The following is a 21,973-nucleotide window of genomic DNA, read 5'->3' as shown; positions in this document are numbered from 1 at the left end:
ACAATAGAGTGCCCGCCTCTCCCAAAATTCCAACGCAAGTATTCAAGTTTTACAGCATAATTATCTATAATTATATAGAATAGGATGTTTTCCTGGTCACTTGACCAAGAATGGCTTTAGTGGTTTTTTGGTTTGTTTTCTGGGGGTGAGGGTGGTGGGGGTGTTGTTACAATTTTATCTTTCTGTCTTTAGAAAGTTCTCTTTTACTTGATACATAGCATATTGACATGCTTTAAATTTTTAAGGTATTGGAATGCAGGTTGAGGGTTGCTTGCAGCTAAGCTTAGAGATAAAAGTACTGTGTTTTCACTTCACAGAACTGAATTTAGAATCATCACACACACCCCCACTCCATTTCTATGTTTGAGGAAAAGCGTTTCCAAGAACAGTCAGATTTGAGACTACTAAAGATAAATACAGTATTTCACTGTCAGTCATGCTCAGTGGGTCCACCTCTTGGTAATATGTCAACCACTATAGGTCACTTCTTAGCAGAAGTTTTTCTTATGAATAAAAACTTAATCCTTTAAAAATTGTCTTTCTAAAAACTACTTCCATTTTCATATTAGAGAATATAGTGCACTTAAAAGTGTATTTAGGTAGGTGCAAGGTACATCATATCTGGATAGGAAAAGAAATCATCAAAAAAAATTCTAGAGTACACCCTGCCGAATCCCACAGATTCATTACTCCAGAAATTACTCCATTCATTACTCCAGAAACATTTGAGCAGTGGCTTCAGAATAATGCATTTTAATGGAAATGTTAAGATAGCTCCTTCAAACAAATTCTCTCTACAGTAGTCAGTGCTCTTCTTGCTCTTATATGGTAATACTGACACAATGATATTCAAAATACTGGAGTGGGGGGAATTAAATCTGCCATTTTAATTTTTAAATTTCTACTCTCTGTAGTGAAATATTACTACTCACTGAGTAGAAATAGAAATACTATGTTAATAATAATTTTTAATTTATATATTTTAAATTCTTCTGTTACTTTTGCAGTGATCTCATACAATAGCAAGTAATGTATGATAAAAACTGGTTTCAGGGTTTTTTGGAAATTGGTTTTACACCCTGGAATTTTTCTTCTGCATAGCTTTAAAAATGCTATCAGTCACTAAAATGATAAAAATTATAATCAAAATTGCCTGCACAAGTACTGCAGCATTTTTTTGGGAGACATATGGGGGAATAGGAGTGACTTTTTTTTTTTAATGAAGTTGTGTTTTCTTCCTTGTTTCAGTAGCTAATTTACAGGTTATCAGAAGAGAGTGGTTTATAGCAATCTCTACACATTGCTTACTTGGTGGTAGGTTATTTTGGGGTTTTGAGGTTTTTTTAAGTAGAAAACAATTTCAAGTATTTTCAGAATAATAGAAATTAATCATTCTTTTTTAGCCTCTTCTGAAGCAGTCGCCTTGGAGCAATCAAAGCAGCGGCTGGAGCACAGGAAATATATCCTGGGGAGGAATGCATGGCAGAGACCATCGTAGAACTGGAACCATGGGAATCCCAGGAACTATGAACCAGATCTCTCCTTTGAAGAAACCCTTTTCTGGTAATGTCATAGCTCCTCCTAAATTTACTCGCTCTACTCCATCACTGACACCAAAATCGTGGATTGAAGATAATGTTTTCCGAACTGACACCAACAGTAATACTCTCCTTCCTTTGCAGGTAAGGATGGTATACCTGGTGTGTTCATAGTCTTGCATAGCATTTTTACTTCATTTATTTTACATGAGAACTAAACAGTGTATCAGCAGTCCTGATACTTGGTTTGACAATTGTGTTTCTGTATTATTTTTAGTCTTAAATTGCAATTAATCCCCACATGTTGAGTGTGTTCAGCAATATATGATTTTCACATTTTAATAAGAATATCGATTGTCAAAAAACATACAAACTGTAGGCACTGATGAAGCAATAAAACATAGTATGTTTAATCCTGCAAGTATTTTCTGCCTATGGTAAGGCTCATATTCTTATAAAGTCCTTTAAACTTCAGGGTGTTTTTTGCTTGCTATGTCCTTCTACTTAGGTTTTCTTACTTTTGTAGATGGTTCTAAAATCTTTGTCATGTTCATCTTTTACTGGTATTCTAGGCTGATGTTAGTGTATCAGCAAGATTTTTTTCCTCCACATTGTAGCACCTTTTATGTTTTTTTTTTTTTGTCTGGAGTCCCTGTGATTTAGAAGTGTTAAATGGAAGGATGTGTCTTAGAACTAAAGATCTGGATTCACCTTCTGAATTTTGGCAGTGACATCTTACGTGACGTTTAAGTCACTTAATTCCACCCTCAGTAATCTCTTGATAAAATACTATTTTTCCCATTCTTACCTATATTAATTTAGTTATTCCTTGTTAGTGGAGGCCATTCATTTGTCGTAATTGTGACAGATTTGAGCTGTATTTGCATAAATGGTAATCTAATGCTTATGTAGCTGAAGTAGTGACCAAAGGTGCTCCTTGGGATCAGACTTCCCTTTAGAGTTCTGGGTTTTCATACCATTTTTCTGGTGAATTTGGTACAGGAGGCCATGTCCTGACTCTATTCAGGTGCACTTTGATACTTGTGGTGTTTTTGACGCTTAACCTGATTTTTGGACCTGCCAAAGTTCTGCTGAAACATACACATTTGGACCTGATACTGTCAAGACAGATTCCATGAAGCAGCCTTGCTAGCTGGCATATTGTAGTTAAATTGTCTTTTGTGTGGGTAGAAAGATGGGGGGAAAAAATGTGGTATTCTTCAGGAATTGTGTTCTGTTAAGGAAAACAGATTGCAAATAGATAATGCTTTGCAGAGCAGGGCAGCAAAATCAGTAGAAAGTAAATACTGAAATCTGTCCCAAAGATATTAACCTAAGGAACAGATTTAATAATATTAATGCCATCATACATTGAAACTGCTCTAGCATATACACTGGAATTCACACATGGCTAAGCACACTGGTTGTGAATGTATTTGCTCATCCAGTATGCCTTACAAGTCCATGTGACCAATACTTCGAACTTTCAGAAGCTTCTACAGCAGTTTTCAAGTATCGGTGAACTCATTTTATGTCTACACAAGCGTCTTCTGCATTTAGGCTTTCGTCTAAGTAATTTGTATGTAATAAGCTAGGAAAGAAATCCTTTTAACTTTATAATACCTTAATGTTTCTGTGTAAGGGTTGGGGGATTTTAAGGCATAATATCAAAGTAAGAAGTTGGGCAATCGTAATTGTTGGTTACACCTATGAGCACCGGACCCACCAATTAAATAGGCCTGTTTGGCTATATTTATGCTGTTGGTCTGTCTGTGCTTAAATCTCCCTGACATGTATAAAGCCATAGTTGCAGAACACAGTAAAAATAAACCTCTTTGAAGGGTTGCAATGTTAGCTACTCCTATTGTGGAAACACTATACGTTTCCATAAATTATTTTGCTACACTGTCATGTTCTTTTTTTCAGATAGTACATTATTGTTATATGATTAATTCCTTGTGATAATTATTACATTTAGCAAGTCATACTGAAAAAGTTAAATAGAGCTTAGAGCTTGTGCTTCTTTTCATCAGAACTTGTTGGCAATTTCAATGCTGTCAAACACCCATCTTGCTGATTTGTACTGTGCTTGTCTCCTTCCATAAAAGGCTGTGGTATTTAGATTGAGGATTCTTAAAGATACCGTAGTGATTTCAGAAAATACTAAAAAAGTAGTACAAATTAAATTTTGTGCTGTTTGGAAAGTCTAGCACAAAAGTATTTATGTGCATGTAGAAGTTACCTATCTCTTCCAAGCTTCCACAGAGCAAACATATCTTAGCATGCATATTCGATACATACTGCATCATTCACAGTTCTACAGAATACCTTTTTCTCTGGGATAACAGCAGTAACAATTTTGTAAGGGAGGGGACAAAGCACCTCTCTTCTCAACTTTAGCTAGCTCAAAATTAGCAAGTTAAAAACTGGCTTTAAAAAGCCAGTGCTGTTAGGGACTTTGTGTAATCTTCAACATTCAGCTACCATTTTTTAAAAATGCTGTATATTTTTGCAAATCCCAGATAGCATTCAGCACATCACCTACTCATCCATTTTCTGAAAAAAACACGTACCTCATGCAAACATGATAAACCACAGGGGAATTGTATACAAATTTGAAGCTTTGCCCTTCCATCAAACTTCTTTATTCTTTGGTGTTTGCATTGCTAGGTGGGCCCCAGAATAGAACTGGCATCAGTTCTGATGAAAAAAACATTTCTTGACATTAAGCTAAAATACAAGTGACAATGAATGTCATTACTGATAACTGAGTAAACTATTATGAGTATTGCTTACAGGGATGAAAGCCAATTTTCTGTACTTCTTAGTCAAAACTGAAACATATCCCATATGAAGTTGAATTCACAATGGCCACATTAGTTGCAGCAAAGCTGCCTTTGCTTGCAGAAGTTATGAAAGACATCTCTTAGGATTTTTTACAAGTTCAGCAGTTTGTTTTGGTTTTAAATAAAAATAATGAAACATCATGGTAACACTAATTTAAACGTGAGCAAATTAAGCATATAGCCAAGTTTTTTTTATGTGCCTCACTGTTAGAAGCTTTTCTGCCTTTCTCAGGATTTTAAGATAATACAAACTGCTTCAAATACAGTTCTTTTATAGACATAAAACCTGTAGATGTAATTTTGTCTAAGTTCAGCCATCCTGCTTCCACCATTGTAGGTACTTCATATAGGGAAGGATTGTTGCCTTGCACTTGAATCATTAAAGGAACAGTTAGAAATCTTGTTGAGTATTGATGCCGTACAAGTTAAGCATTTAATTGAGGGACCTATTTCTCTCTCCTTAGAGACAATCTAGGTTCCTTATTTAGATAATCTAATTCTAGAAGATCGTACCTGGCACCACTGACCTTACACAGCCCTTGGGATTCCACTTTAGGCACTTACATTGCATTTCAAGAAGTCAGATGACATGAATAGTCTCTTTTATTCCCTGACCTAAAGTACAAAAAAAGTCCCCAATTATAGAGTACAAAGCTGAAAATATGTTTCTAAACTTTTATGCAAGTATTTTTCCCCACAAAACATACTACAGGCCTATCTGTGGACAAAACCCAAGGGCAGAAATCAGTTTTTTGTATATCCACTTTTTTGATTTACACTGCATGTATGAGGAAAATAATTAACTATTTCTACTTTTTTGTGCTTTTTTTTTTGAGAATTGCAGTTTCTGCTAACTCTATTTTGATTGCAAGCTTAGTTTTTTTACCATCTTGCAAATAATCTTATTAAAATCTGTTAAAAATGTTTAACACTACATATCAGTGTTAAACTACTTTTGTTCTAGTAAAAACACTACATTCTATGAACAAGAATCTAATTTCTATGTCTCTTTTGAATTAAGGAAATACACTGTGTTTCTGGATGGTTTTCACCTTGATTTGTCCTTCCTGTTTATTCTGTAATGTTCATGGTCCTGAAAGCTGCGTGTTCTTAGTCTGTGTTTAAACATAGCTCTCCAGCTGGGGATTGGTATGGTGAGGTGGTATCTTGCACAATTGCAATTTTTTATTTTTCTATTTCTTTTTGAAATGTGCTCAAGTTTTCAAAGAAAACAAATTACATGAGAAACAAAATTAGGTTTAAGGTTGCATGTCACAACAGGTGTTAGTTTTAGATATTTAATTTAGGCTGCTGTCATGTTCTTCTGCCTTAGAATCACTTGCATTTGGAAAATTTCAAATTTTCAATGTGACAGTTTTAGTATAATTTCATAAAGCTTAACATTTTCAGTGGCTAATCTAGATGATACACATACTAGTGAATATTAGGTGAAGAGCAGGTTGTTAAAGTTGGGTTCTTGATGTGTTTAGACTCCTAAATGTCTAAGTGTGGCCCATTTTTTCGAAAGTGCTGAGTGTTTGGCAGCTGTTGGTAAACTTGAAGGTACTGAGATTATCTAGCTGCAGAGCTTTCTTCAGAGTAATATAATTGTCCAAACACTGATCTATAAGCCAGTTTATTTTTACTGGGCTAGAATTTTACTGAGGCTGGAACAAAACAGTTTCAGAGTTTTTAATGCAGTGGATTGATTGCCTGGGACTGATTAAAATAACACACACCACCAGATATTTGTGTTTGAGGACCATACTGGGGCTATCTCTGATTGGGGAAAGTGGCCTATGGCCATGCTTTTAATTTCAGGATTAAAACCTTTGAATAAATAGTATTAGGAGCTACACAGATTAGCCTTTCAAAGCAATCAATTAGTGGGAAGTTTGTAGGTCTTACCATGCAAGTGTTTTTATGACTTCATATGATACAAGACTTTCCTCCTGTTATTTAAATTTTCTTGAGTTGTACAGCTCATTCTAGCAGTCAAAATACAAAATCAGAGTTAGAAAAATTCAACAAAATATTTCACAGTCATGATTGTATAGCAGTGAGTATATGATGGGTATCTTACCTCACCTTGTTATCTGAGTTAAAATGAATGTGTTCTCACCTTAGATTCATCCAAAAGTACATTTGCTGTATGTGCTGATGTATTTGCATTTAAGTACTCAAGACAGTATAGATATTTCTGGATGTGGGGCAGGGGTGTGAGAAACTTGAATAACAACTTCTCTTTCAGATTTCTCAATGTCCCTTTAAATATTTCCTTGAAACTATTAATATACAAATTTTCTAAATTTGCTGTGTAAGTCAAGATTGCCATGACTTTAGTCATCTACATAGTCTGGTGTCTGGTTGTTTCCAGGTTATGAATATATATTCTTGAGTAGAAGTGCTCCAGTACTGGGATTTTTTTTGTTCATTTTTAAATGATTATGTCGCTGGGAAGTGGGTGTGTCTTTGCCACAGGACCTGTTCTTGGTGCATTTTAGGCTCAATTTAGTTAGCTTACATAGCTGATGGTGTCATTTTAACTTCAAATACTTTGCTGTCAGGTTGACCATTCACAGATGTCTACCAGACATCTTTAGTTCATCTTTACCACTAATGACACTGAAAAGTAGCCAAGCAATTTTGTATGTTGACTTTAAGTCATTCTCCTTGCTTTTTTATAGAGCTAAAATTGTAGTTCCAATATTTCATATTTAGTTTCTCATTTACACTAATTATGGTTTCAACAGGGGCTTATGATTATAGTATATCCTCAATAAAATGAGAATGACTTGAAATTTAGATCCTAGTTGAGGTATTTTACAATATGTATGTAGGAATTGTTATTACTGCTAGCATTAACACTGAATACTATATCCAGGTACTTTTTAAAGTGTAGATAGTTTATTACTAAATCAGCTGTCCGATTTTAGTCATTTTTATTCAGGGATCAGGTTTAAGATGAAACAAACTGGAATTTGTCAATATTTTAGTTGGGGAAGCAGTTTTAAAAAGGCTTCTTTAATCTAGCTTTTAACAAACTCAGTTAATTCATCAAGGCCAAAGTTGGAGTCTTTTTTGTAGCCAAGTAAGACCATACTTGAAATGACTATAAGCTTTAAGACTTTTGTCTTCAGCTCCCATCTCATGGTTCTACATTTCTTTAGAATATGAAGAGACATGTAAAGATCATTCCTTAAAGGTATTACCATTTACAGATTTTAATACCTCTGTTAGCATTCTATTTTTTTACTTCAAGTAGTCCCACAAATCAGTAGTTTTAAACATATTTCCAAAACTCAAAGGTGTCAAACTTCTTAGCTATGAAGTAGTGTTTGTGGTTAAAAATAAGCACAATTATTCACCACTCAATAGCTTTGGTCCTTGTATTTGCTTTATGCATAAGTGACAATATATAAGCTTAGAGATGTGACTGCAGTTTCTGCAAATGCTCAGACAGGATAATCTTTGCATAAATTGCATGGGTATGTATAGCAGTCCTAAGCAGAATGTGCCAAGAAAAACTATTTGTTCATGAGTTTAGTACTGAAACTTGCTCTTCAGAGAAAGCTGCCCCTTTTCCCATTCGTGCATATTCAGATGCATGGCTTGGGGTCTACTTCTCAAATGCATGCTCTTTAGGTGTACTTTGCATGACATTGTCAAAAGCTCCTTCTAGCACTTGTATTCTGTGGGGAAGGATACTTTGTGCTTCTCCTATTCCTAAAGTAACTACCATTTTCTGTAATCTTTCTTACATAGGCGATGTTTTACTTTACCATATCACTCAGTCCACAGCTGTGATTCTGATACGGGAAAGGTAGATCAAACAGGAGTCAAACATTTAGACAGCTAAAAGTAAAAAACTAGTCTGAGAATTTATAGTGCTTGGGAGAAGTTAACTATCAGCTCTGAGGGGAAAAAAGCTAACATTATGTTGTGACATTCCAGTGAGCTATAGACCTTCTGACACAACAAGAGTTCACTTACTTCTTAGCACAGGACTGATGAGCCACAGAGCTGAAGGAAATGAAAAATATTTAACAGGAATTCAACTTTGACAATTCCAGGGTCAGAATGATAGAAAACATGTATTAACATACATGCTTAGGTATCAGTGTCTTTGCACTACTGATTATCTTTAGTTTTATTATTTCAACATGCTTGATAAGCAGTTATCTTCCAAAACAATCTGAAACTGTCTTTAAGACAACATGGAAATAGTTCTAATTTTTGGGACTACTTCCATGTTGTTTTAAAAGTAGATCCAGGTTGTTTTAGAAGATAACTGCGTATCAGTTGTGTTGAAATAATGAAACTACAGCTAATCCTAATTCTTGGGGCTGTTCCCATATGCATGGAGATCTGGAACAATCATGTTCTGTGGTAGTCCTTTTTGTGCTTGTCCTAAAAATTGACCAAAACCATAATGGAAGTTTTCTGATTTAGTAGTGCCTGGAATTGTTCTGTTTCAGACCTTTCTAGAAAATACTGGCTGGTGTGTGACCTACACACCACACTGAAATACTTTTAAGTTCTGCTTTGAAATTAAAACTTCCTATTAGCATAGATGATAACTGTTCTCTTGAAAGACATGATGTACGTATTTGGGGAGCTCAAAGCAGTGTTGTAGCATTATAAAGCCGAGCTGCACAAAGGTTTAAAATGAACCTTGTACCCAAAGAATTACTTATTCCTTTAGAGACAGCAGGCAATTCATCAGTGTCATTTGGAATAGAGATTAAAATTTTGAAGCATGGATTACCAAGACAGTACCCAAATTCATGATAGGGTAGTGTGATGTGCGGCTAGTGGGATAGCAGAATGCAATTCTCATATTTAAATCCTGCTGTACTTCAGTGTATTCACAGCGTTTTAATATTGTGTGGTATCTGCCCATTGTGTGTTTCTATTGCCCAAAATTAAGTAATGCAATTCAAGGAAACAACCACAAACTTTCTAAAAAGGATGGGAAAAGCTTATTTTTCCTTCTGCTTCTAGCAGAGCAAGATCTTTTGCTTTAGATACACAGACCTTTCTAAATGATGCAAGTTAGAATTATTGCACCATGTCACCTAGTAGAGCAGTTTACAAATAAATTGCAAGCACATGTTCCGTGTTTTAGTTTTCCATTCCTCTGTAAGATCTAGGGACCAAGTAGCCCAGTTCTAGGAATTAACCATGGCTGAGCCTTTTCGTATAGGCTCTACAGAGTGTCATCGAGTTTGTAATAATGACTATTTCCCAGACAGTCATGTGTTACCTCAACACATATGTATATATCAGTGTTAAAGTAAATAAGAAAATTTGTTATGAGCCTATTACAAAGATGAAACACCATATACAGTTCAGTCTGGTTTTTACCAATACTAGTTCTTTTCCCTTATCAGCTACAAAGGTAGCAAAGCATGTTTTGTCTTTACTCAGTGTTAGTTTTTGAAAGAGCACTGACTACCTACCAACTAGTGCCGTAAACTCAATTTAAGACTTCATTAACAATCCTGATGAGATACCTTCTGAATGCTAGGGGACAGTAGGGAACAGATTTAGCTTGGTCACTGCTCATACCTTCTATAGAAAGCAAGTTTGCTGTGGTAAGCAGGTTCTTTTCATTGTGCTGTTGAGAAACAAACCTGTAAGGGCAGGGAAGCAGATTAGTCACTTCAGTTTCTTTTAGTGGTTCTCAGGGCAACTAAACTGAACAAAAGCCAGCCAGTCCCAAAATTAAGGTTACTATGAACTAAAATAGTAATGGTGACTTGTTTGCACTCAAACCAGGTTGAAGATTGCCTCATGAAGTGTCATTGGCATTTGGTCTGGGATGTGGCAGGAGACAAGAGAAACCTACGTTTTTAATTTATCATTAAAATTGTTTGAGTGCTTCCAGAAATATTAGTTTGATCAGATTCATTATTTTTTAACAGTTTGCTTACTCAACAGGAACCCATTACTCTTAATAGCTGTTTGAGATAGAGAGAGATGGGAAAAAAGGCTTCTTCCTCTTCATCCCAACATTGACTAAACTTCTAAAAAGATGAAAGTGAAACCTTGGTTTCATCATGGCAAAGCTGAGCAGAAGTTGTAGTGTGTGATTCATAGAAAACTTCTGTTCCAAAGCTTGTGTTTTTTACTCTTCCAATGTGAAGAATACCTGTTTGCAGAGGGAAGTAATTTGAAATGAATCTATGGTTCTGCTGAACTGTCATGGAAAGTCACAGTGAGTGTGGGATATACCTTCTGTCCCTATTAGATACATACTAAATGTATGGCTGCGTCTTTAGGGAATTTCACCAGTCCTGGGATGTATATAATATATTTCATCCTATTCTGCTGAATTACTAGAATGAAGACCACAGTAAAACTAAGGCACAATTATAGGATTTAAGTGCAGCAGTACAGCCTAGCCAGAAGCCTTGAAAGTAGAAGAGATTATAGTTTTACACAAACTGTTTCTAAAGCATATCCCAGAAAGACCAAAGAATATAGCAGTCATCTTTTTTCTGTGTCTGTAACTTGGGTGTATTGGAAAATATGGGAGAAAATGTCTTGGGTAAAACAAAAGCAGTTAAAACATTTTCAGTTCATTGCAATAACTTTTGTTACTGTCAGGGAAAATATTTATAAAGACAGTACGGTAACTTCCTAATAATCATGTGTAATAGAAATTGTCCTCTATAAGGCTGATAATGTATTAGTAAGATTTGTGATATTTTCTTGTCATAGTTTAGCTTTAATTTTCCACCCTTTAACCGTTAAGGGTTGACCATTTGTAACTCAAGTCTTTGTATGCAAAGGCCCTGAAGCCAGCAAGCACAGCCTCAGCAGAGGCCGGTGGCCTATGCCAGGCACTTGGCCAAGCACCAAGAAAATGCTCTTTTGTGTGACATCACTGTCCTTGTCCTGTAGTTCCCCACCTTCCTCACTATTTTACTTGTGCATGAAATGAATTGAACTCTTACAGACATTAGTCTCCTTCATTAATCAGCTAATGCGTAACTGTGCTGTGGATCGCTAGAACTAGATTCAAGCAGTTTTGAAGGAAACAGGCATTCACAGGCTGTCAAATGCATACACAGCATTTGTTCACACTGCATCACACAGAGTTCTTCACACTGCATCTCTAGTTTTATATTTGGATGCTGTTAAAATTACAGTTAATAAAATTAGATCTTACTTTGTATCACTGTCCATCTTCAGAGTGTCTGAGTGGGCAGCTGTTAGAAGGAACTTGTGTCTTCCTTTCAAGTTTTTAGTTTAAAACTACAGAATTTGTATACCAATACTAAGGCTTTTGTTTTCTTTTAGGATCGAAATAGAATGTATGACAGTCTGAATATGCACTCTTTGGAAAACTCCCTTATTGACATTATGAGAGCAGAGCATGATCCACTTAAAGGTATGTTATTATGCTAAGTAAAGAAAAAAGGGTCATCCATTCTGCATATTTGAATTAATACTGATTGTTAATTTAGATTCTAAGTTCATATTAAAGTGGAAAATGAACTATTTTTTTGCTCAAATGAAAAGTCAATCTTAAGCTGTCTTTTACTGAAAACATTGTTTCACAGTTACTTAAAACAAACTACTCCAAATATTGCCAGATAATTTTCCCTTTCTCAACAGTGAAAGCTGAAAAAAAAAAAAAAACTGTCAATTGATAAAATGAGGATTTGTCCTTTTAAATATTTTTTTCAAATCTACTGGAAGATACTAATGCATCCAAATCTGAAGAAGTCCAGAAATACAGTTTGCTTTAGAATGCTGGTTCCTCTTACAGTCCTGAGCTCTATGAAATCATTTGGCCACAGCAGTAGGCATATAACTAGCATATGTGGGCTTCCATTTTAACTCCTCTTTTCACTGTACATTAACTCACTCTTGTGAATTCTTTTCTTCCAGACTTTCTCAGGTAGCATTTACTATTGAACATTGGGGTGGGGAACCCAAACAATTTCACTTGGGCTGATCAGATGTTACTTCATTTGTGATGTTCTAATTAGATTAACACAACCTAATTTTAAAATTATCCAAGACTTTAGGATTGTGTTGTAGAAATTAAATCTCTGTATTGAAGCAATTGAAAAAAAATAAAACAATCAATTTTTTTTGCAGCATTATTTGCTCCCATCCATTCTCAATTTCTAGAGGCTCCTGTACTTAACTATATATTGCATTAGCACAGAAAGGCCTGTTCTCCTAATTTAAAGGACACCTTGCTAGTCTGCTCATGATTTAAGATCTGTGTAATTACTTGGAAGACCTGTAGCATTCAGATAGCATTTAATGGTATTTTAAGATTTAAAATAGGCAGCCTAAAGTTTGGAGTTTTTTCCCAAGCTGAAAATCTCTACAAAGCATCTGTAAGTATCTAGCATTTACTTAAACTGTTAATTTTACTTGACTTTAAAGTAAGTGGAAGCCAAAATTAAATTTTCTTAGGTGTTTTTAAGTCTGATCTTTTCTTTGTTATGGCCCAGAGAGAATTAATTCCATTTTAGCAATTATTAAATTCAGTTTCTATCTATTCTACATGTTTGTAAAACATGATGTACAACAAAAGGTTTGAAACCTGTAAACAGCTAGCCCAATGGTGACTGCCATGTGCTAAAAGCATGCATATCTCCTCAAGGATGAGGTGACCAGCTGCATCATTCCTCTTACAGAGGATTCTTGCTTCTAATTGCCACACTCGGTGGTTACTACTTGTTTCCTTGTCTGGAAGCTACTGTTAGGCATAAAGCTAGAGAATGCAGATCTTCTACTGCAGTATACTGCCATTGGCACCTCTCACATTCCTGAAGATGAAAATCAGTCTATTTCTTCTTTCTGTACATGCTGACACTACAAATGGAATTGGTTGCTTGGTTCCCCCTGCCATCTCACTGTTTTAATTTTATCTCTGTAAAACAGAAGAGATTTCAGAAGCACAGTGAGCACAGAAAATCCTAATTTTTATTTTTATTCATCTCTTTGTATTTCATTGTGTTACAATAGATGAAAATTATGTATTTCCAATAATAATTTTGCAAGGAGAGTAAGACAAGAAAAAGCTTTAAGACTTGAAAGTTAATTTGGTTCATATGTAGTTTCCTTGAAAAACTCGGTCGTTTCCTTGAAAAACTCAGTAGTTTCCATCTGTGTTTTCTAGGGACATAAGAATATGGTGTCAGTGTACAGTTAAGAGAATTTTTTAACAGTTAAACAGTGATGTTCTTGCAGTGAAAATTCTGCTAAGTTTTATGTTTGAACTAAAACAGATGGAAGCCATAGATAGTGATGCACTAAAAGGAAACCCATTTTTCTGTTTGAGTGCCAGAGAACAATGCATATGCCAACTGAATTTAGAGTAATTGTGTGCTGCTATTTAAGTAGATGGATAAGATATTTTTTCTCCGTGGATGTGATTTCAACTGAAACTGCTATGTTATTAACAATAAGGCATGAGAAATGTTCCTTACAGACTGAAAATGGGTGGAAGAGACGTTGTGGTATATCAGCCTTTTAGTTCTTCTCTACTGTCTTCTGATTTTTTTCACCATTAATTGGAATTTCTGTAATTTCTGACCAACTTTAACTTCTTTTTTTTTTTTTTTTTTTGTCTTTTCTCTGCCAGCCATGAAACTTTAATTTGGTTATATCAGTCTCTGTGACTTTTTACCACAGAAAGTTTAACATTTACATAATACTCCATTATATTTGCTTGCAGAATGCACAGGATTAAGAACGTTAGTATTTGTTGCTCTTGTTAATATATAACATATTTGTTGCAACTAAAGGGTATTTTGTAACTAGGGAATATTTTTATGACAAGTTTTCAAGTAAATATAAGCACACTAAAACAATGCATCTATTATATCTGATCACAGCAGTAAAATGAAAGTCCCTGGAATTTTAAGCACGTGTTTCAGATTTAGCTGCTTACAATATCTGGAGTATGACTAAGCATCTTGTCTCAAATTTTGCACAATGCAGAACAGACAGTCTGTGTACTAGCTCATAGCTTCAAGTTTTGCATGTCAAGATCCATTTTAGGAGTGAGTCAAATTTCCCCACTTTTGCTTTCATGAACTTGAAAAAAATTATTTCAAATATTACTCACTGAAAGCTAAGTTTATGCCTGCCAGAAAATTGTTTATAGATGACTAGTTTTGGCTTTGCTTAGACAAAGTTTTGTCATTAAAACACATGTGATCAAAAGAAAATTTTAGCTTTCAAAAAGATACTTTCAAGGTAGAGTAATAGAGAGAAGATGTTTGACTTCACTAGTCATTGCAGCAGAAATACTGATCATATTAAAACTAATCTTTCCCATGCAGCTTTCTTGAAATGCATTCCATAACAAGTCCTTAAGTAATGTTTAAGATTATCCCATCCATTCAATTCCAGTGAAATAAAAACTGAAGTTAAATTAATTCATTTTTATATCATTGTTTTTAAACACCCTTTTTATTCTTCTAATAGTTCTTAAAACAATTGAGAGAAGAATTAAAATACTGATAGCCTGACACATAGAGGTATTGCTAGAATAACTCTTCAGACATAACACTTGTATACCTGGTGTTCCATTTTCTCCTTTTGCTCCCCTAAATATCAATACATTTTGCTGTCAAGAAGCAGGGAAGACAATGCATTTGGGCTGAAACAGATTATGGAGAAAGCTTAGAAGCAGTTGTTACATTTTCTATGCACTATATATTAGTATTGAGGAGACTGACTTAATGGAATTCATTACCTGCTGTTTTAAACATCTTTCTAGTAAAGATTATGGCACAGAGAGCATTGTCTTTCTTTCAAAGACATTTGTTTTATATTTTGTGTTAAACTTTGTCTAAAGTTTAAAGCTGTACAGTTTCTTCCTAGAGTAATTCAAATTGTGCCAAGAAAAGGATTTCTGAAGCTGGGAAAAAATATAGAGGAAAAAATTCTCTCCCTTGTCACATAAAAGGCTTTGAAATCTTACATACACATTGCTTCTTTTTTTCATAGAAACTTTTTCTGATAAAAGAATGTATTTAAGACCGATATACTGATTTGTCTGAATACATGGACTATCAAAGACAACCCATTTGGCCTTGTTCTGACTTGCATAGTTCATACGCAAGCATTGGGAAATGCAGTCTCTAGGCTTTCTGTAACTAGGTGTTGTCCAAACATGGGTTTGTGCTGTTGTCTTAACTACGCTGATTCCAGAAACTGTGCTTTCTCAAACTGCTGTGATCCTCAGCCATTCACTCTTACTGGGAAAAGCTTTACTTGGAAGCTTTTTCTTTTCCACTCAGGAGATCTCTTGAAAAAAAGGAAAAGGGGTAAGGAATTTTTGATTCTGAGTTTCTTCATACAAAAATTAAGACCTTTTTTAAAAAGGGGGAGATTAGACATGAAATCGAACTTGTGAATCTGTGAGTCAGTAATGTTTAAAGTAGTAATGTTTTAAATATGGGGATTCCTCCAACTAAATAGGAATAAAAAGTATGCATTTCTGAAAGTAGATTTGAATTTGCCTAAAAATAAAAAATGAGTATGCCAAGAAGAAGTTTACAAAAATTTAAATTTTCTTTGCCCTGTCAGTACCATGAGATTGCAGAAATGCTAAAACTAAGTTCGTTACTCTTTCCTCATGTTTGTATTAGCAAGACTCTGAATTGGATTCAGTGGGTATAATGGCCCACCAAAACTTTTTAGAAGCTTTTAATTTTTTTCTGTCCTCACAGAAGAGTGCATTGTGTGAGGCAGGCAGTTCTGTTAATATTAATTACATTTAGATAAGTAAGAGGAGTCTAGATTTAATAGAACTCTAGTTGTATAAGAAATGTCTGGCATACCTGCTGCTTCTTAGCAATGCTAGTTTCAATTTAACCATGATACATGAGACTTAGTAATTAGCAGTAGCATGGTGAAGTTGCAAGTTCAGGTTTGCACGGAGAATTTCTGTAACATGGTGATCTTTCTGATATAGAATGGTAATATTAGGCACTTTATTTGTTCCAGATAGTAGCAGGTTACAAATTTTGGATCCATAGACAAGTTTTTTAGAGAGGTAGTGAATAAATTATTTTATGTTTTGCAGGAGTGGACTAAGTCTATTATTTCAATATTAGATATTTTCTAACTAATTGGTAGCTGACTTTAAACTATTAAATCATCTTTATTATTATTACTTTTTTAAGCAGATGGAGTCCACTGGAACTGCTAGAAGATCATTGAATGGTTTATACAGATCTAGATTGCTGACATTGAAGCAGCATAGGATTAGAGAGGATTTGTGCCTTGTTCTTAAAATGGTATCAGTTTTTTTAATACATCAAACCACATACAGTGAAAATAGCCAGATAGAAAGATGTATGTGATAGGAGCGAAGTAAATTGTTACAAGATGGTGTTCCCATCTTCTCTATTCTGTATTCTACATACTGATATTTTAAGTGAGGTTTAATATAGTAAATGTCCATGTAGCTAGAATAACCTGTTCAAAAATACTGTAGTGTGAGCACTGCATAAAACTGATCTTGAACCCAATTCCATGTGTGAAATGTTCTGAACTTATGTATGTCATGAAATTCAGGTGGACAGCCTAGAAAACAGTTCATTTTACTTCAACAGATTAAGCTGAGGGATAAGAACCTAAACTAACATAAGTAAGTAGCAGGGATTGCATATTGAAAAATAAGCAAACATTCTATGTTTAAAATGTTCTTAAAGTTGTATGTAAATACATTTGCTACCAGGTAGCAAATACAGGGGTTTAGTTCACAAGAATGCAGTGAAGTGTGATTTCATTGAAATACCCATGTAAATAAAACTTAGAAGTATCAATACAGCAGTGTACTGAATATTGTGTTAGTTGTTTTCCTTTCTAACCTTGAAATCATTCACTTTCTGAGTCAGCAAATTCATCTTCCCAACAATGAGATGGGGTTTTGGGCTGCAGTGGTGGGCCCAGCTGCCTGGTGCAGTCCTTTTCTTCCACTCAGTGAGAAATCCTTCATTATTTCAGCTTGGCATATGTGTTTCAGATGCAGCTTATTTGTGAAGCTATAAAGGGAAAAAAGCAAGAGAATGCAAAAGCAGAATTGCATAAACCTAGAATTTACTATTTTTTAGACGTTGTCTTTTCCAGATGTTGACACCTGTGGGCTTCTCTCTCCTACTAGGCCTTAAATCTGACTGTTTATGAAATCATTGCAGGAAAAACAACCCTATCCTTTGTCTCTCTTGCTAAGTAGAAAAAGAGGATGAATTCAGATAGGGAGAAAGACTGCCACCACGGAGGCAAGGAAGCTTAAGATAATGTCTCACAATTTCATTTGTTATTCTCAATAAATACAACATTCTGATTTGCAAGGACCACCTCATACTGTTGCAAGTATTGCTATAGCAATATATATAAACATGATATGACAGTGATCTTGTGAAATTGTTGCTGTTAGACCAAGGAATGTTAGCCTTGATAGAGCAAAAACCTAAGAAGTATAGCAAAGTAACTTATTATACACCAGGCTGAGCTGTGCCAATTCCGAGAGTGCAATTTAAAGATGCCTTTTTCCTGATTCTTTGTCTGTTTTACCAGTATGCATTGCTAGAAGGGTAGAATTTTTATAGTTCCAAGAAACATTAGATATAACTGTAGATGTTCAGTATAACAGAAGAAATGTATTAAAACTGGACACTTTGAAGACAAAAAAACATAAAGACAGAGTCTCCTACAAAGATTTTTGTGTTTAGTGTTTTGCCTAAGCCTACTCAAAGATTCTGTTAGAGAAGGAGGCAGAGTCCTTCTGGGTGGAATTCATGAGCCCTTCTCCAGGAGTCTGCCCTAGCCTTTCAGTGCTTCCAAATTCAACAACAGATTGTTGTTACCTAATCTGCAGGTGTTCTGATACCATGCATTCTTACAATAATAAAATCTGTGGGATGACAAATAGTTCATAGCTGTATAAAAATCTTTTATCCACAATGCCTGTAAATAATAAGGCTGAACAAAATTTCCTAAATTATCTTCATCTTGCTATTTTGAAGTGTTACATTTCAGAGTTTGCAATGTGTATATTTTCAAATTATTTTTTTTGGCAGAAAATTACCATGTTAGTTTCTTAAAGGAGAAGAGGAAAACCTGAACCCTATTATTTACAGTTTACAACAAAAATATTTTTTTATTTAACCTCAAAGGTGTCCCTTGGGACTCAGAACTACTTAAAGAAATTTCTAGTCTTGCTGCTAAGCTCATGGGTTTTCCAGCAGTAGAGGCCCAAACAGAGTATGATAAGAATTGCTAGACAGCCTTAATATGGAGCTTGCTGATTTGGTTTTCTTTCTTTTTTCCCCCTGGGGTTTCTTTTTCTTGCAAGCCATCTGCATATATATGACCCTTTAAAAATATGTGTGTTCTACATGCCCATTGCTTCCAGACTGGGTTCTTTATGCCTCTACAAGCATTCCCATTTCCTTCAAAAGATTTAGATGTTTAAGTCACAGTATTCATATATATATATATATAATGTCCTTCAGATTATAACCAAGCAAGTATATTTGAATAGCAAGATAGATAGCAATGCATTTTTTTTGCACATTCAACCACAGATTTTCCAAACACAGCAGTTATTGTAAATGTCTCTCTAGGTCAGTGTGCACTACTGGTATGTTTGCAGCTTCCTGTAAAAAAGAAAGTCTTCTTTAGTAAAAAGGAATTTTTAGTGAGCAGACCCTTCAGCTGTGCATTTTAAACCATTCATTTAAATACTAATGTATAACATGCCACTGGTGTAGTAAAATGCAATTCTTGAAAAATTCTAATGTCAAAAGGTTTTCATGGTTTTTATTCAGTCTAAAATGCTGAAAATTTTATCTATAATAGTATTTAATTTTATTGAATCTGTAATTAAGCAACTGCTCTAATGTTGCTAGACTTACTGAAAAATATTACATACCAGGGTTATATGAAATACACCAAGATGCAGTCATAAATCAGTTAATAAAATTTCCATGCCTTATTTCTTATTAACATGGTTTTTCTTAAATTGCTTGAGTAGAGAAGCATTAAGTTGTAGAAATGCCACTCTGTTAAGCAATGTGCATAGTGCAGTTATTCACAGTTGCTGTGAAAGAGAAGACTAAAGCAGTCAGCACTATTTCTGGGTGTCATGAAACAAAAAGTGGCTTTATCCTATTGGAGCTGATCCCAAAGTACACCGCAGATCTTATGACCAGAGAATTAAGGTTAAGAAGTCTGTTCTTGTCAGCTTTAACTTGGGTCAAGGGTATTGTTGGTTAATGTGCTTGGAGTTAAATATTAGCTCTTTATTCCCCTTAGGCAAATTCTAAGCAGTGATTTTTCATTCTTTTTTCTAGCATAATAGCTAAAACCTCTGCATTTGTTTTGTTCTTTGCTTTTTGTTTTCTTTTAAGGTCGCTTGAGTTATCCACATCCAGGGACTGACAATCTTCTGATGTTAAATGGTAAGTTCTAATCTTGTAACAGTTTCTAATTATCTCTAGCTTAGCTTAAATTTGAATGTTGGTATAAAATTTTACTATTCTATTCTGTTACTGAATTACTTGCCTCTAGTCTTCAACACTGAAGGGACTGTTGCCATTTCTTGGAGTTAAATGGCAAGAGCTAATCTTGCAACAGGCTTTCATTATATCTAGCTTATTGGAAATCTGAAATGCTCATAATGATGCACTATTCTGTTTTGTTCTCAAGCAATCCAGGGGTGTGTTTTCCAAAGAGCTGTAAGAAATCTATTACACTGAAACAGGAATTAGAAAAATAAGAAGGCCAGAAACACATGTTTTTTCTATATTGGGTAAATAAAGAGTGAACTAGATGCTTTGTATTACACTCCTGTGAAATAACATTTTATTTTTGCTGGGGTTTTTGAAAGTGGCTTTTGTCAAGCACGTGTCTAACCGTGAAATATGCTGAAGTTAGAGTTCATGTTCATGTTCCTCTCCCAGTAGGTCAGACTTCATGAACATCTGCTACTCAGTGAAGGCATGAACTTTAGCCTTTGTTCAAGGCTAAAGAAGGAAGCACAGCTTGGTAATCCATCTAAGTCAATAATAAATCAGGGGTTTTGCACATAAGTGTTTTCTGCATTGGGAAAAAATTAGAGCTGTAGTGCCACAGCTTCTCTAGATTAGAAGACATGGAAGCTGTTGTACACGAAGTACACTTTTGTCATTCACTTGATGAGTAAGTTAGCAGTAAAGATCTCTTAATAAAAACATATGGCCAGAACACATTTGTTGCTGTTTGAAATTATATGGAGGGTTTTTTTTTTGTTGTTGTTGTTGTTGCTAGGTTTTGGTAGTTTTTTTAATTGCCTTACCCGTTCTGCACAGTCATTTACACTTGTGCAAATGGATATAAAATGCAAACAAATACTTGTTTTCCCTGGATAACAGTGAGCAAATGTTTAAAATTTTCAGGAAATTAAGATTTACCTTTATGCCCAGTAAAGGAAAATACTGCATAATGGCTATTTGAAGGAGTAGATACTTTGATATTGCATAGGTAACTTTAAGATAAGGGAGTATCTTGAAAAGAAAAAATAGATACTTAACTATAGAAATAAAATCAGTGTTTAGCCAACTCTATATTGATTCCTCTACACTGAATATCAAGGTGCTTGATGTCACAACATTTACAACATTATACTTTCTGTATTTAACTGCAGCTTTAAGACCTGTTCTGCAAGCTGGTTTGTTCAGGTGGTATATGTGCAGTTGTCATTATCTGCTGCTGTACAAGGAAGTGTTAGATGGGAAGGTATGAAGAGAAACTGAAGTATTTCAGTGAGATGGCTGTAAGAAATTAATATTTTAATTAATTTAATTTTACTTAGAATGATGAACTTCTCTTTTTAGAGTTTTGCATAAAAAGGCACATGGGAACTATTGTTACTCTGTGGAATATCTAGGAAAGAAGAGGTTTGTTGTTTATCATGAACACTGGTGAAACACAGTGGTACCAGTCTATCCTAAAACCTTACCACAAAGTTAGAACATGCACTGATGAATATCTTGCTTTTAACGCTTGCATGGTTTCTCTTGTACTTTGAAAGGTAGCACTTAGTGTGACTGCTGTCCTCTTTAAAACCTGCAATATTATTTTCAGCCTTCAGTAAGTGAGATAAAAATAACCGTTTGAGTATCTAAAAGGTGCTGCAACTCATAATTTTTGAAATTATGCCCTTTAGAATTTAATTCAGAGCCTTGTTGTGTAGACACCTAGTCTTTACCAGCTGGAGTCTGATGTAGCTGTCGGTGCAGGCCAGGGCAATCAGGAACACTCTTGAGAGCCCCTTTAAGGCTGGCATATCTTAACTGCAGCTTCTTGCAGCTTAAGAACAGAAGCACTGGAAACAGCTTTTGGGAAGCTCCAGCTGCTCAGACTCTGCACAACCTTTCTTTCTTAGCAAGAATTGAGGGACTTCTTCAAATGTGCAGTAATGAGAATGAGGGTTTGAACACCTGTCGATGAACTTGTAGACATCAATTTCCTTCTCCACTTAAGTGGGTTCAAGCTAACATTTCCCTCTATCCTTGTAATTGGTGCATTGGAAGGATATTTGGGAAAAGAAGAGTT

The 21,973-nt window shown here is 34.9% G+C and overlaps 1 protein-coding gene across 2 annotated transcripts in view; it reads left to right on the top strand.

The window, feature by feature from the left end:
* Positions 1-21,973, top strand: part of CPEB2 (cytoplasmic polyadenylation element binding protein 2) — a 50,847-nt gene that overhangs the window by 2,477 nt on the left and 26,397 nt on the right. For both annotated transcript variants that reach the window (XM_053974867.1, XM_053974869.1), the window contains exons 2-4: positions 1,404-1,682; positions 11,693-11,783; positions 19,789-19,839. In XM_053974867.1, the coding sequence (XP_053830842.1) occupies positions 1,404-1,682; positions 11,693-11,783; positions 19,789-19,839 (421 nt within the window). The remainder of the gene's footprint in view (positions 1-1,403; positions 1,683-11,692; positions 11,784-19,788; positions 19,840-21,973) is intronic.

This window comes from Vidua macroura, chromosome 4 (genome assembly GCF_024509145.1).
Source record: "Vidua macroura isolate BioBank_ID:100142 chromosome 4, ASM2450914v1, whole genome shotgun sequence".
Classification (NCBI taxonomy): domain Eukaryota; kingdom Metazoa; phylum Chordata; class Aves; order Passeriformes; family Viduidae; genus Vidua; species Vidua macroura.
Note: the sequence above shows the minus strand (reverse complement) of the source record. Positions and strands in the feature narration are given on the sequence as shown.